Here is a 15524-nt window from a genome sequence, read left to right as displayed (position 1 = left end):
ATATATTCCAAACAGTTATGTATACTTTAAGATTTATTATGTACTTGTTGTAGAGCTTATGACTCCGTAGTACCAGTTTTTTGGAATGTATGGCTGTTGAATTCACTTTACGGCTATGTTATGGCAATTTCCAGTCTTTATTTAATAGTTAAGTTTTGTTATTTTGTTGATCTATTCATATGATAGGCTTACCTAGCCATAGTGACTAGGTTCTATCACGATCCTTAAGGTGGGATTTTGGGTTGTTACAAGTTGGTATCAGACCACTAGGTTCATAGGCTTTACGAATCATAAGAAAGTTTAGTAGTGTCTTGTTGATCGATATGGAGACGTCTTTACTTATCTTTGAGAGGGTACGGAACTATAGGAAATTCCACTTCTTTCATTCCTTATCATGCAGATTTATTGATTTTGGAATTTAAGCCTTTTCTTTCTATTCTATGAAAGATGGTGAGGACACGAGCTTTAGTTACTGATGATGATGCCCCTGGTGCAGGTGTTGCTAGAGGCCGGGACAAAGGAAGAGGTAGAGGCGGAGCACCTGCTGCAGCGAGGGGTCATTCTAGGGTCGCGACTGAGGAGTCAACAGTAGCTCTGGTTGGGTAGTAGGCACCTGAGGTGCCTATTGCATCCCCTAGACTTGAGGAGATTGTAGCACACTTGCTAATCATGTTTGGTACCTTGGCTCAGGCGGGATTAACCCTAGTTATACCAGCTACTTCTCAGGTTGGGGGAGGATCTTAGACTCCCGTTGTCCGTACTCCAGAGTAGCATGATCATGTTGAAGAGGCTCTGAGTGTTATGCCGGTGAAGCCCGCGATTTTGGTTCAGCACAAGGTCAGACCAGTGGCATCAGAGGAAGTGCGAAAGAGGTTAGACAGGTTCAAGAAGTATCATCCTCCTACTTTCACTGGCGCAACTTCTGAGGATGCATAGGGTTGTCTACACCAGTGTCACCGTATTCTACGGACTATGTCATAGTGGAGTTGAGCGGGGTCGACATACTTCTTTCCAGCTGACAGAGCCAACATATTGACGGTTGAAAATTCATGAGAATAGTAGGCTAGCTAGCGCCAATTCCACTTACTTGGGCTCAGTTCACAAATCTATTTTGGAGGGAATTCATTCCATAGACCCTCACGAATTCATTGCGCACCAAGTTTGAGCAGTTGTGCCAAGGGTCTATGACTGTGTCTGGGTCTGTTATGAGGTTTAGTGAGTTATCTTGTCATGCACCTTCTTTGATTTCCACTGTTAGAGAGAGTCAGCAGATTCATTGAGGGACTTTGTTATGATCTTAGATTTGGGTTGACACGGGAGTTGGAGACTGATACTTCATTCTAGCAGGTTGTGGAGATCGCTCTGAGGGTTGGAGCGTATATGAGGCCAAAAGGCCTCGAGATTTATGAGTATTTAGTGGTTCCCACTCTACAGTTTCAGCTCGTCATGGTAGAGGTTATATCAGTCGATTAGTTCAGTACGCACTTCAGGTTACTTACAGTCCTCCAGCTATTCAGGGACATTAGAGTACTCATTTTGGACAGCCATCTACAAGTGCACCTCATGCATGGGGTTCGTACAATGGTTATTTTAGCCGTCTTGGTCACACTCAATACAAGAATCTATTTCCACTTAGAGGTTATTTGATAGGCTTACCTAGCCACGATCCTTAAGGTGGGATTTTGGGTTGTTACAAGTTGGTATCAGACCACTAGGTTCATAGGCTTTACGAATCATAAGAAAGTTTAGTAGTGTCTTGTTGATCGATATGGAGACGTCTTTACTTATCTTTGAGAGGGTACGGAACTATAGGAAATTCCACTTCTTTCATTCCTTATCATGCAGATTTATTGATTTTGGAATTTAAGCCTTTTCTTTCTATTCTATGAAAGATGGTGAGGACACGAGCTTTAGTTACTGATGATGATGCCCCTGGTGCAGGTGTTGCTAGAGGCCGGGACAAAGGAAGAGGTAGAGGCGGAGCACCTGCTGCAGCGAGGGGTCATTCTAGGGTCGCGACTGAGGAGTCAACAGTAGCTCTGGTTGGGTAGTAGGCACCTGAGGTGCCTATTGCATCCCCTAGACTTGAGGAGATTGTAGCACACTTGCTAATCATGTTTGGTACCTTGGCTCAGGCGGGATTAACCCTAGTTATACCAGCTACTTCTCAGGTTGGGGGAGGATCTTAGACTCCCGTTGTCCGTACTCCAGAGTAGCATGATCATGTTGAAGAGGCTCTGAGTGTTATGCCAGTGAAGCCCGCGATTTTGGTTCAGCACAAGGTCAGACCAGTGGCATCAGAGGAAGTGCGAAAGAGGTTAGACAGGTTCAAGAAGTATCATCCTCCTACTTTCACTGGCGCAACTTCTGAGGATGCATAGGGTTGTCTACACCAGTGTCACCGTATTCTACGGACTATGTCATAGTGGAGTTGAGCGGGGTCGACATACTTCTTTCCAGCTGACAGAGCCAACATATTGACGGTTGAAAATTCATGAGAAGAGTAGGCTAGCTAGCGCCAATTCCACTTACTTGGGCTCAGTTCACAAATCTATTTTGGAGGGAATTCATTCCATAGACCCTCACGAATTCATTGCGCACCAAGTTTGAGCAGTTGTGCCAAGGGTCTATGACTGTGTCTGGGTCTGTTATGAGGTTTAGTGAGTTATCTTGTCATGCACCTTCTTTGATTTCCACTGTTAGAGAGAGTCAGCAGATTCATTGAGGGACTTTGTTATGATCTTAGATTTGGGTTGACACGGGAGTTGGAGACTGATACTCCATTCTAGCAGGTTGTGGAGATCGCTCTGAGGGTTGGAGCGTATATGAGGCCAAAAGGCCTCGAGATTTATGAGTATTTAGTGGTTCCCACTCTACAGTTTCAGCTCGTCATGGTAGAGGTTATATCAGTCGATTAGTTCAGTACGCACTTCAGGTTACTTACAGTCCTCCAGCTATTCAGGGACATTAGAGTACTCATTTTGGACAGCCATCTACAAGTGCACCTCATGCATGGGGTTCGTACAATGGTTATTTTAGCCGTCTTGGTCACACTCAATACAAGAATCTATTTCCACTTAGAGGTTATTTTGAGTGTGGTGATACTAGGCACATGTCGAGGGATTGTCCCGGGATTTAGAGGGGTGGACCTATGCATGGTACTCAGGATATGGTTTATTCTTTAGTTGCTACTCCACTTGTACAGCAAGCTAGGGGAAGAGGATATGCGGGTAGAGAACTTCCTAGAGGGGAAGGCCATGCCCGTTGTTATGCTTTTCGTGGTAGAAGTGAGGACTTTTCATCAGATGTTGTCATTATTAATATTTGTCTGGTATGTCATTGGGATGCATCAGTTTTATTTGAGCCGGTTTTCACTTATTCATATGTGTCATCCTATTTTTCTTCATATTTGGATGTATCTTGAGTATTTGGGTACTTATGTTTATGTGTCTACGCTTGTTGGGGAATCTATTATGATAGACCGTGTCTATCAATCTTGTTTGGTAACTATCGAGGGTTATCAGACTAGGTTTGACCTTCTGTTACTCAATATAATGGATTTTTATGTCACAATATCACGCTATTCTTCATTGTCACACTAAGACCATGACGTTTGCTATGCTGGGACTGTCGCGATTGGACTAGAGAGGTTCATTGGGTCACGATCCTAGTAGGGTGGTTTCTTTCTTGAAGGCACAACAGATGGTTGAGAAGGGGTGCTTGGCATACTTAACCTTTTTGAGGGATCTTAGTGCTGATACGCATACTGTTGAGTCAGTTCTGATAGTGATAGAGTTTCAAGATATGTTCCTAGTAGACCTACCAGGTATGCCACCTGATAGGACTTTTATTTTGGTATTGACTTGGTGTCGGGCACTCAGCCCATCTCTATTTCACAATATCGCATGACACCAGTAGAGTTGAAGAAATTAAAGGATCAACTTCAGCAGTAACTGTCACGCCCCAAAATCGAGGAGCGCGACTGGCACTCAACCGAGTGAACCCGACCAAGCAAGCCTGTTAGATTCCTTCTACCCAAACTCATTCATGAATAAAGAGAATATATGTTTTCCTTAATTAAACAATAAAGTGGTCATGTCTGCAATTACCAATTTCTTACCATAAGTTTCACCATTTTTTTTAAAGTCTCAAATGGACATGTAATACAACCACAACATAGCATAGTTTGTCTTTCCCAACACCAATCCACAACCCACACTATGTCTACGGAGCCTTTATAGATAAAGAAGAGTACAATGATAATGCCGGCAACAAGGCCCCAACTATACCTCAAAAAGAATACACAAAGTACAAAAGATTCATGACCCCGGAATGAAGTGGGGCTCAGCAAGTCAGCTGGAAAGAAGGTGCACTGCTATCACTGACCAATATCTCCTGCTGTGGAACCACCTGCATCCATTGAAAGATGCAGCGCCCCCGGACAAAAGGGATGTTAGTACTATCGAATAGCACTAGTATGTATAACTAAACACCCTCTCAATAGAATGAAAAATAATACAAATAAGATTATCATAATATCAATGAAAATCCTTAATTAACATCAAACCTCAATTTAGGATCAAGACAATGTTCAAATTAAGTTCCATATCTCACATTGGGAGATTTTTAATATCGATATACCATTGTCCACAATACCAGTACCATTATTCACCATACCAATACCACTATTCACAATACCATTATTCACAAAACCAGTACCATTATTCGCCATACCAATACCACTATTCACCCGATCGGCTAGGCTATCTCAGTAGAGACATCAACCATAATTTCTCTCAATATCAATACCACCGTCTTTAACATCGAGTCTGATCACGACCCGGTCGGCTAGGCTATCCATTAGGGACATCGACCACAATCACAATTTCAATTACAATTTCCAGCACAATCACCACCATGTGTGCGGCATGGGGTCCGATCACGACCTGACCGGCTAGGCTGTCTTATTTGAGACATCAACCACTTTATATCAATCATCACATTTCATAACACTTTCACATCGTTTCATTTCATTGGCACTAGTGGCCATAATTATAAGATCATTCTTGGCACGTTGGGCATATTTAGTATTTCATGCTAACATTATCAATTTCAAATATCATTCTCATCATCAACAACAAACACAATTCAAATCAAAGTGTGTAGTACACATGTGAGCAATTTAGAGTCTAATGCACATAGACATATTTCACAAAATTTGGCATAATAGCCTTCATTTGAACTTGACTTAAAGTCGAAACATTATTAATGCACATCCCATATTTTAACACATCCTCAATTGGTAACATAACATGAATAGATCATGTGGGATGCTTGTTGAACATATATCTTTTGACCCAATCTTACTCGGAATAGCCTATTTCATAATGAACTACTCGGGACTTACATAATTTACATGAATATCGTGGGATTCAATTCTAAGAAAAGAGTTTAGCCAACATACCTCACTTGAGCTTCCATACACTCTAAATGTTCTGGAATTCTTAGCAACTTCTATCTACTGTAGAAATATAACAAATTGAATCAAAATTAGGAAGTTGATCATGGTTCGAGATCATTTGAGTATTTTATCAAACACTAAGTGTGTATTAAGGTTCCAAGGTCCCTTTTATGGAGAATTCCATCATCCCACAACCCAATCTTTACCATTTTTAGCTCAACAATCTTCCTACACCCTTTGATAACACATGTATGTAAACTAAACAACTCTCATGCCCAAATATTATCTTGCTAGTTACCTATTTTCAGACAATTTCGAAATTAGGGTTTAGGGTGTAGAATCTTACCTCTAGGATAAAGACCTAGTGAGCTTCCCTTCTTAATCTTCCAAAACTTGAGAAAGAATTGAAGAAACATTATTAAAGAACACCTTCTCACTCTAGGGCACTCTCTCTCACTCTAAAATATCAGATTCTGTCTCAAAAATGGCCCAAAGAGTGTATTTAACCAAATAGGGTCAGGTTTTAAAAACCCAAAAATGGAGCTCCAGAACAAGGTATGCGATCTTATTTGAGATTGCATAACTGATATGCGGACCACATATCGGTCGCATAATTGGTTACAAAACAGCCAAAAGAATTGTCTGTGTATGCGGTCACTATGCGGTCCGCAAAACTGTTATGCGGTCGCATAATGCACCGCATAACAGTTATGCGGTCACATAGTCGACCGCATAGTTGCTTCCAACTGACCCAATTAACTGCCTCACTCTGCGGCCATTATCCAGTCCACATAGTGGTTCTACGGTCGCATAATGGACCGCATAAATGCACTTTTCCGCCAACACGTAAGCCTAGTCCGGCACCATGAAACATTATTTTCTTTGCAAACTTTACCAGGCTTTACACTTAAGTACTTTAAAACATTTTGGGGTGTTACATTCTCCCTCGCTTAGGATCATTCGTCCTCGAATGAGGGTAAAACTCTGTCATTAGCATCTTATACAACTCAGTTTGTTTCATACCACATTCGAGCAGCCCCAAATTTGACTAACTCCCAAAATCTCTAAAAGGTTCACCAGAGTTTCCCTTGTAACTAGGCCTATCCACCTGTTAGAGAGCCCTAGAGACACATCCTAACAACATATGCGTATTCCAATGACGTAACATAATACAAAACAACACCAAATATGGTATCATAAGCAATATATATCCAAAAAGGAACACCCTTAATGCCAATTGTTCAAATGATATAAAATTCATAAAAAGTAAGTCTAATAAAAAAAAATTCTAGATCACAATTTTAAATACATGGTCATTCAAATAAATAAGGATACTTTTTCTTCATTTCTTCCTCGGCCTCCCAAGTAGCCTCTTCAACCTGTTGGTTTTGCCACAACACTTTCACGGCGGTAATTTCTTTATTTCTCAATTTTCGGACTTGCCGATCAATAATAGAAACTGGAATCTCTTCGTAAGCCAATTTCTCATTTACCTCAATGGTCTCAACCGGAACAATGAGTGTCGGATCTCCAACTACTTTCTTCAACATAGACACATGAAAACACCAGGTGTACTAATGACATCTCAGGTGGTAGCTCAACCTTGTACACCACCTCACCGATCCTTTGAATGATTTTGTACGGTCCGACATACCTCGGACTCAATTTCCCTTTCTTAACAAATCACATTACCCCTTTCATGGGGGAAACTTTTAAGAATACCTAATCATCTTCTTTGAACTCCAAATCCCTACGACGAACATCCGAATAGGATTTCTGATGACTCTGAGCAATCTTCAACCTCTCCTTAATGATTTTAACTTTTTCCATGGACTGATGCACGAGGTCTGGCCCTATAAACTCTGCTTCCCCAATTTCAAACCACCCAATAGGAGATCTACATCTCCTTCCATATAAAGCCTCGAACGGGGCCATTTGAATCCTAGCGTCATAGCTATTGTTGTAGGCAAACTCTATGAGTGGTAAATGATCATCCAAACTACCTTTGAAGTCTAGAACGCAAGCACACAACATATCCTCAAGCATCTGAATAGTCCGCTCTGCCTGCCCGTTAGTATGCGGGTGAAAGGTTGTACTAAGATTCACCGGAGTATCCAAACCTTGCTGAAATTTCTTCCAAACATTAGCAGTGAATTGTGCCCCCCGATCAGAAATGATGGAAACTATGGTGCCATGCAACCTGACTATTTCTTTGATATACAGCTGAGCATACTGCTCCGCTGTGTCAGTAGACTTAACCGGCAAAAAGTGTGATGACTTCGTTAGCCGATCCAATATTACCCAAATTGAGTCAAACTTACGCGAAGTGAGCGGTAATCCTACCACAAAGTCCATATTAATCATTTCTCACTTCCACATTGGAATTTCTATGTTTTGTGCCAACCCACCAGGCCTTTGGTGTTTGGCCTTCACTTGCTGACAATTCGGGCATCTTGCCATAAAGTCTGCCATATTCCTCTTCATATCATTCCACCAACAGACTTCCTTAAGATCATGATACATTTTTGTAGAACTTGGATGGACGGAATACCTAGAAGTGTGAGCTCCAGTCATAATTCTTCCCCGGAGACCATCCACATTTGGAACACAGAGTCGCCCTTCGTACCTTTAGTGTACCATCATTCATGCTAAGAGAAAAGGCCATGGTCTTATGTTTATGAATCCCCTCTTTTAATTTCACCAACAATGGATCTTTATATTGCTTCTCTTTTACTTCCACAACAAGTGATGATTCAGCCCTATTTTGCACAATTACCCCTCCTTCACTAGAGTCCGCAAGACGAACTCCCAAACTAGCAAATCGGTGAACTTCTTTGGCCAATGGCCTTTGATATGCCTCCAAGGTTGCTAATATACCCATAGATTTTTGGCTAAGAGCATCTGCCACAACATTATCCTTCCCCGAATGGTATAAAATATCAATGTCATAATCCTTGAGTAACTCAAGCCATCTTCTCTGCCTCAGATTGAATTTCTTCTGCTTGAAAATGTATTGAAGGCTCTTGTGGTCCGTGAATATATCCACATGGACCCCATATAAATAATGACGCCAAATTTTCAATGCAAATACCACTGCCGCAAGTTCTAAATCATGTGTTGGATAGTTCTTTTCATGATTCTTTAGTTGCCTAGAAGCATAAGCTATCACCTTCCCATGTTGCATTAATACACATCCATGCCTGATTCTTGAAGCATCACAATATACCACAAATCCATCTATACCCTCTGGTAGATTCAACACCGGTGCCATAGTCAATCTTGCTTTCAGTTTTGGGAAACTCTTTTCACAAGCATCTGACCATTGGAACTTAATTGCCTTATGCATCAATTTAGTCAATGAGAGGCAAGAGTAGAAAACCCCTCCACAAACTTTCTGTAATATCCAGCTAAGCCTAAGAAACTGCGAATCTCTGTTGGAGTTGTAGGCCTCGGACAATTCTTCACCGCTGAAATTTTCTGAGGATCAACCTTAATTCCCTCACTAGAAACTACATGACCGAAGAATATGATTGATTCAAGCCAAAATTCACACTTTGAAAACTTTGCATATAACTAGTCCTGATGTAGGGTTTGCAGAACTACCCTGAGATGGTCAGCATGGTCCTCCTGACTTCGTGAATATACAAGAATATCGTTAATGAATACTATCACAAAGGAGTCTAGGAATGGCTTAAAAACGCGATTCATAAGATCCATGAAGGCTGCTGGAGCATTTGTTAGCCCAAAATACATTACTAGAAACTCAAAATGCCCATACCGGGTTCTAAAAGCTATTTTCGGAATATCCCGCTCCTTGATCTTCAATTGGTGATACCCTAATCGTAAATTGATTTTGGAGAAGTACCTGGAACCTTGCAATTGGTCAAACAAGTCATCTATCCTTGGCAGTGGGTACTTATTTTTGATTGTTACCTTATTAAGCTGCCAATAGTCAATATACATTCTAAGTGACCCATCTTTCTTTCTCACAAAAAGGACTGGTGCGCCCTAAGGTGACACACTTGGCCGGATAAAACCCTTTTCTAACAAATCTCTCAATTATTCCTTTAGCTCCTTCGGTTCTGCCGGTGCCATTCTGTAGGGTGGAATAGATATAGGATGCGTGTCTGGCATCACATCAATCCCAAAATCAATCTCCCTATCTGGTGGGATCCCAGGGAGTTCATCCGGAAAGTCTCCCGGAAATTCATTCACAACAGGCACAGACTCAAGTGTAGGTGCCTCAGCATCGGTGTCTGTAACCCGGACCAAATGGTAAATACATCCCTTATTGATCATTTTCGTGGCCTTTAGGTAAGACATAAACCTACCCTTCGGTACCACATCATCACCCTTCCACTCAATAACTGGCTCATTTGGAAATTTGAACCTAACAGTTATGGTTCGGCAATCAAGCTTGGCAAAAAAGGAATAAAGCCAATCCATCCCCATTATCACATCAAAATTGACCATTATCAATTCAATAAGGTCGTCCATGGTGTCCCGACCATGCAAAGTAACAACACAATCCCTATAAACCCGCGTGGCTAAAATAGACTCACCAACCAGAGTAGATACAGGGAATGGCTCATAAATTTGTTCTGGTTCTATCCCAAATTCCATAGCAACATAAGGTGTGACATATGACAAAGTAGAACCGGGATCAATAAGAGCATATACTTCATGAGATTGGACAGTCAATATACCTGTGACAACATCTGGAGAAGCCTCTAAATTCTGGCGACTCCTCATAGCATAGAAATGGCTGGATCCTCCCAAACTCTGAGCTCAGCCCCTAGCTGCACCACGCCTTGTGAGTGTTGGAGTGCCTCGAGCTAGAGGAGGTGTTATGGATGTAGTAGCTACAAAACTGGCTGGTTGTGCCATGCCCTTGACCGCACCCTGCCGGGACGAACGACAATCCCTATGAATATGACCCCTCAATCCGCATTTGTAGCATATGGGTAAGTCCATGTAGCATATTCCTAGGTGCATCTTTCCACACCTAGGGCATGGGGCTTCCTCTGTTGCTGGAATCTACCACCATGACGACCCTACTGATTGGATCCCATGTTGCCTTGACAGGGCCTGAAACGGCTCCACTGCTGCTGCTGACTAGGGCCTAATGGAGGCGCACTAGCCGAAGACTGAGCAAAGGACTGTGATGACCCTAACGACCCTCTCTGAATGTTGACTTGCCACCACCTGAAGAACCACCAAAGCTGCCCATAGACCGGGCCTTATTAAAACCCTCTCGCTCCATTATGTTCCTTAATTAGCAGGTCTCTGTGGCTTGAGTGAATGCCACCATCTTTCCATAGTTCATATCAGAATTTAAGGCTGTTGTAGCGGCCTCATTAATTACCAAGGGACTAAGGCCCTACACAAATCGGCGAACTCTAGCCTCTATCGTGGGAAGCATGTAAATAACATATTTAGATAGTTACGCGAATCTCATATGGTAATCCCACACACTCAGGCTACCTTGCCTCAAGTTCTCAAATTCAGCAGCACGGGCTGCCTTAGTCTCGGCAGGCATGAAATGATCAATGAATACATCAGCAAACTCACCCAACCTCACCGGAGGGCTCCATTCTTCACGGGACACCTCCCATAGTTCAAACCAAGAATATTCCACATCTTTCAGGCGGTAGGAGGCCAATTCCACTGCCTCTGTTTCAGTAGCACGCATAACTCTGAGAGTCTTGTTCATCTCATCAATAAAATCCTGGGGATCTTCCTCTGGGTTAGTACCCGTGAACACTGGTGGATCTAACTGGAGAAACCTGCTCACCCTGGAACCAGTAGAATACCTTGGCTGACTGGAAGAAGTGGGTGTCACATTTGACCTCTGGGTATGGGAAGCCACTATTTGAGCCAATATATGTATGGCTCCCCTAAGATCAACATCAGAAACACTAGAATTGGAAGCTGGAACTGGAGGTAGAACTGGTATATTAGTTGGAGGGACTATTGCACCTTAAGTAAGTGTAAGGACATGTGTGTTCTGATCAGTTGTAGTAGAGTCAGGCAGTGTAGTAACTGGAGGAATATTCTCACCCCTCGGGTGCTCACCCGCATCATCAATTATACGATCAATTGTCACTCCTGGGGGGCCACTGGCGCTTTGGCCAGTTCTTTCCTTCTTCTTAGGCACCAAGTACAAGTCAGCTAGGAAGAAGGTTCATTGCTATCACTGACCAATATCTCCTGTTGTGGAACCACCTGTATCCATAGAAAAATGCAGCGCCCCCGGCAAAAGGGACGTTAGTACTATCGAATAGCACTAGTATGTATAATTAAACACCCTCTCAATAGAATGAAAAATAATACAAATAAGATTATTATAATATCAATGAAAGCCTTAATTAACATCAAACCTCAATTTAGGATCAAGACAGTGTTCAAATTAAGTTCCATATCTCACATTGGGAGATTTTTAGTACCGATATACCATTGTCCACAATACCAGTGCCATTATTCACCATACCAATACAACTATTCACATTACCTTTATTCACAAAACCAGTACCATTATTCGCCATGCCAATACCACTATTCATAAAACAATTACCACCGCACTCTTAGCACGGAGTTCGATCACGACCTGATCGGCAACAATCACAATTTCAATTATAATTTCCAGCACAATAACCACCATGTGTGCGGCATGGTGTCCGATCACGACCCGGCCGGCTAGGCTGTCTTATTTGAGACATCAACCTTTTTATATCAATCATCTCATTTCATAATACTTTCACATCTTTTCATTTCATTGGCACTAGTAGACATAATTATAAGATCATTCTTGGCACGTTGGCCATATTCAGTATTGCATGCTCCCATTATCAATTTCTAATATCATCCTCATCATCAATAACAATCACAATTCAAATCAAAGTGTGTAGTACACATGTGAGCAATTTAGAGTCTAATGCACATAGAGATATTTAACAAAATTTGGCATAATAGACTTTATTTGAACTTGAGTTAAAGTCGAAACATTATTATTGCACAACCCATATTTTAACACATCCTCAATTGGTAACATAACATGAATAGAGCATTTGGGATGCTTGGTGAACATATATCTTTCGACCCAATCTTACTCGAAATAGCCAATTTCATAATGAACTACTCGGGACTTACATAATTTACATGACTATCGTGGGATTCAATTCTAAGAGAAGAGTTCAGCCAATATACCTCACTTCAGCTTCCTTACACTCTAAATGTTTCGGAATTCTTAGCAACTTCAATCTATTGTAGAAATATAACAAATTGAATCAAAATTAGGAAGGTGATCATGGTTCAAGCTCATTTGAGCATTTTATCAAACATAAGTGTGCAATAAGGTTCCAAGGTCCCTTTTATGGAGAATTCCATCATCCCACAACCCAATCTTTACCATTTTTAGCTCAATAATCTTCCTACACCCTTTGATAATACATGTATGTAAAATAAACAACTCTCATGCCCAAAAGTTATCTTGCTAGTTACCCAATTTCAGAAAATTTTGAAATTAGGGTTTAGGGTGTAGAATCTTACCTCTAGGATGAAGACCTAGTGAGCTTGCCTTCTTAATCTTTCAAAACTTGAGCAAGAATTGAAGAAAAATTATTGAAGAACACCTTGTCACTCTAGGGCACTCTCCCTCACTCTAAAATATCAGATTTTGTCTCAAATATGGCCCAAAGAGTGTATTTAACGAAATAGGGTCGGGTTTTAAAAACCCAAAAATAGAGCTCCGGAACAAGGTATACGATCGCATATGCGATCGCATAACCGATATGCAGACCGCATATCAGTCGCATAATTGGTTACAAAATAGTCAAAAGACTTGTCTGTGTATGCGGTCACTATGCGGTCTGCATAACTGCTATGCGGTCGCATAATGCACCGCATAACAGTTATGTCGTCGCATAGTAGACCGCATAGTTTCTTCCAACTGACCCAATTAACTACCTCACTCTGCAGCTATTATGCGGTCCGTAGAGTGGTTCTGCGGTCGCATAATGAACCGCAGAAATGCACTTTTCCACCAACACGTAAGCCTTGTCCCGCACCATGAAACATTATTTTCTTTGCAAACTTTATCGTGCTTTACACTTAAGTACTTAGAAATTTTTCGGGGTGTTACAGCTGCTTTATAAAGGTTTCATCGTACCGAGTGTCTCACCTTGGGGTGCTCCAATTCTATTTGTGAAGAAGTAGATGGCTCTATAAGGATGTGCATTGACTACAGGCAGTTGAACAAGCACCCACTACCGCGTATTCAAGATTTGATTGATCATCTTTAGGGTGCTAGGGTATTCTAGAAGATTGACTTGAGATCGGGGTACCATCAGTTGGAGATTCGAGCTTCAGATATTTTGAAGACGACTTTCAGGACCCACCCTGACCACTATAAGTTGTTTGTGATGTCCTTTGGGCTAACCAATGCCCCAGCAACCTTTATGCACTAATTGAACACCGTGTTACAACCATATATTGATTCATTTATCATCGTTTTCATTGATGATATACTGGTGTATTCTCGTAGCCGAAAGGATCATGAGCAGCACTTGAGGATCGTGCTCCAGACATTGAGGGAGAAGAATCAATATGCTATATTCTTTAAGTGCAAGTTTTTGCTTGATTCAGTGGAATTCTTGGGCCACGTTGTGTCCAGTGATGGTATTAAGGTGGGTCCGAAGAAGATTGAGGCAGTTAAGAGTTCGCCCAGGTCTTCTACCACTATTGAGATCCAAAGTTTTCTTGGCTGAACTACGTATTATTGCCATTTTGTGTAGGATTTTCATCCATCGCATCTACTTTGACTAGATTGACTTAGAAGGGTTCTCCATTCAGTTGTCAGACGAGTGTGAGGAGAGCTTTCAGAAGCTCAAGACTGCCTTGACTATAACTCCAATTCTACCTTTGCCTTCAGTTTATTGTGATGCTTCACGGATTGGCATTGGGTGTGTGTTAATGCAGTGATTGCTTATGCTTTGCTTCAGTCGTAGCCCCATGAGATGAACTACCCAGTACACAATTTAGAGTTGGCATCCATTGTTCACGCGCTCAAGATTTGGAGGTACAATCTCTACGGTGTGACTTGTGAGGTGTTCGCGGACCACAATAGTCTACAACACTAATTCAAACAAAAGGATCTGAACTTTGAGGCAACGTAGGTGCTTAGAGATACTAAAGGACTATGTGGTGGCCGATGCTTTGAGCAGGAAGGCTGGGAGCATGAGAAATTTTACTTTTATTCTAGTTAGGGAGAGATTGTTTGTTTTGTATGTTCATGATTTGGTTAATATGTTTGTAAGGTTGGATGTTTCAGAGCCTAGTCATATTCTTGATTGCATGGTTTCATGGTCTTCTTTTTTTGAGTGAATCAGGGTTCGTCAGTATGATGATCCCCATCTACTTGTCCTTAAGGTCACTGTACCATACGATGATTCCAAGGAGGTGAATATGGGTTATGATGGGGTGTTGATGTTTTAGGGCCGAATTTATGTGCCCAATGTGGATGGGTTGCGGGAGCTGATTCTTGAGGAGGGTCATAGCTCGCAGTATTCCATTAATCCTACCGTCGTGAATATATACCATGATTGGAAGTTACACTACCGGTTGAGAAGAATGTAGAAAGATATTGTGGAGTATGTGGCTCGGGGTTTGAACTGTTGGCAGGTCAAGTACGAGCATCAAAGACCAGGTGGGTTGCTTCAGAGGCTTGATATTATTGAGTGAAAGTGGGAGTGTATCACTATGAATTTTCTAGTTGGACTTTCGTAGTTCTTGAAGAGATTTCATGCAGAGTGGGTCATTGTGGATAGACTGACCAAGTCTGCACACTTCGTTCCAGACATGACTACCTACTCTTTAGAGCAACTAGATCAAATTTATGTTCGTGAGATTGTTCGCCTTCATGGTACGCCGGTGTCTATATCCCGAATCAAGGCACTCATTTCACATCACATTTTTTGAGAGCCGTATAATGTGAATTGTGCACATAGGTCGATCTGAATACAACATTTCATCCACAGACTGACCGGCAGTTCAAGCACACTATTCA

At 41.7% G+C, this 15524-nt stretch overlaps 1 protein-coding gene across 1 annotated transcript; it reads left to right on the top strand.

Moving 5' to 3' along the window:
* The first annotated feature begins 447 nt into the window (after window positions 1–447).
* LOC138910749 (uncharacterized) lies at window positions 448–14953 on the top strand. The gene is made up of 7 exons (XM_070201896.1): window positions 448–597; window positions 1893–2042; window positions 3206–3331; window positions 3646–3826; window positions 14105–14145; window positions 14285–14421; window positions 14848–14953. Exons 1-7 carry the CDS (start codon window positions 448–450, stop codon window positions 14951–14953), a joined length of 891 nt encoding a protein of 296 aa, XP_070057997.1.
* The last annotated feature ends 571 nt before the right edge of the window (window positions 14954–15524 follow it).

Source organism: Nicotiana tomentosiformis, chromosome 1, assembly GCF_000390325.3.
Source record: "Nicotiana tomentosiformis chromosome 1, ASM39032v3, whole genome shotgun sequence".
NCBI lineage: Eukaryota > Viridiplantae > Streptophyta > Magnoliopsida > Solanales > Solanaceae > Nicotiana > Nicotiana tomentosiformis.
This window is presented reverse-complemented; position numbering and strand designations above follow the sequence as displayed.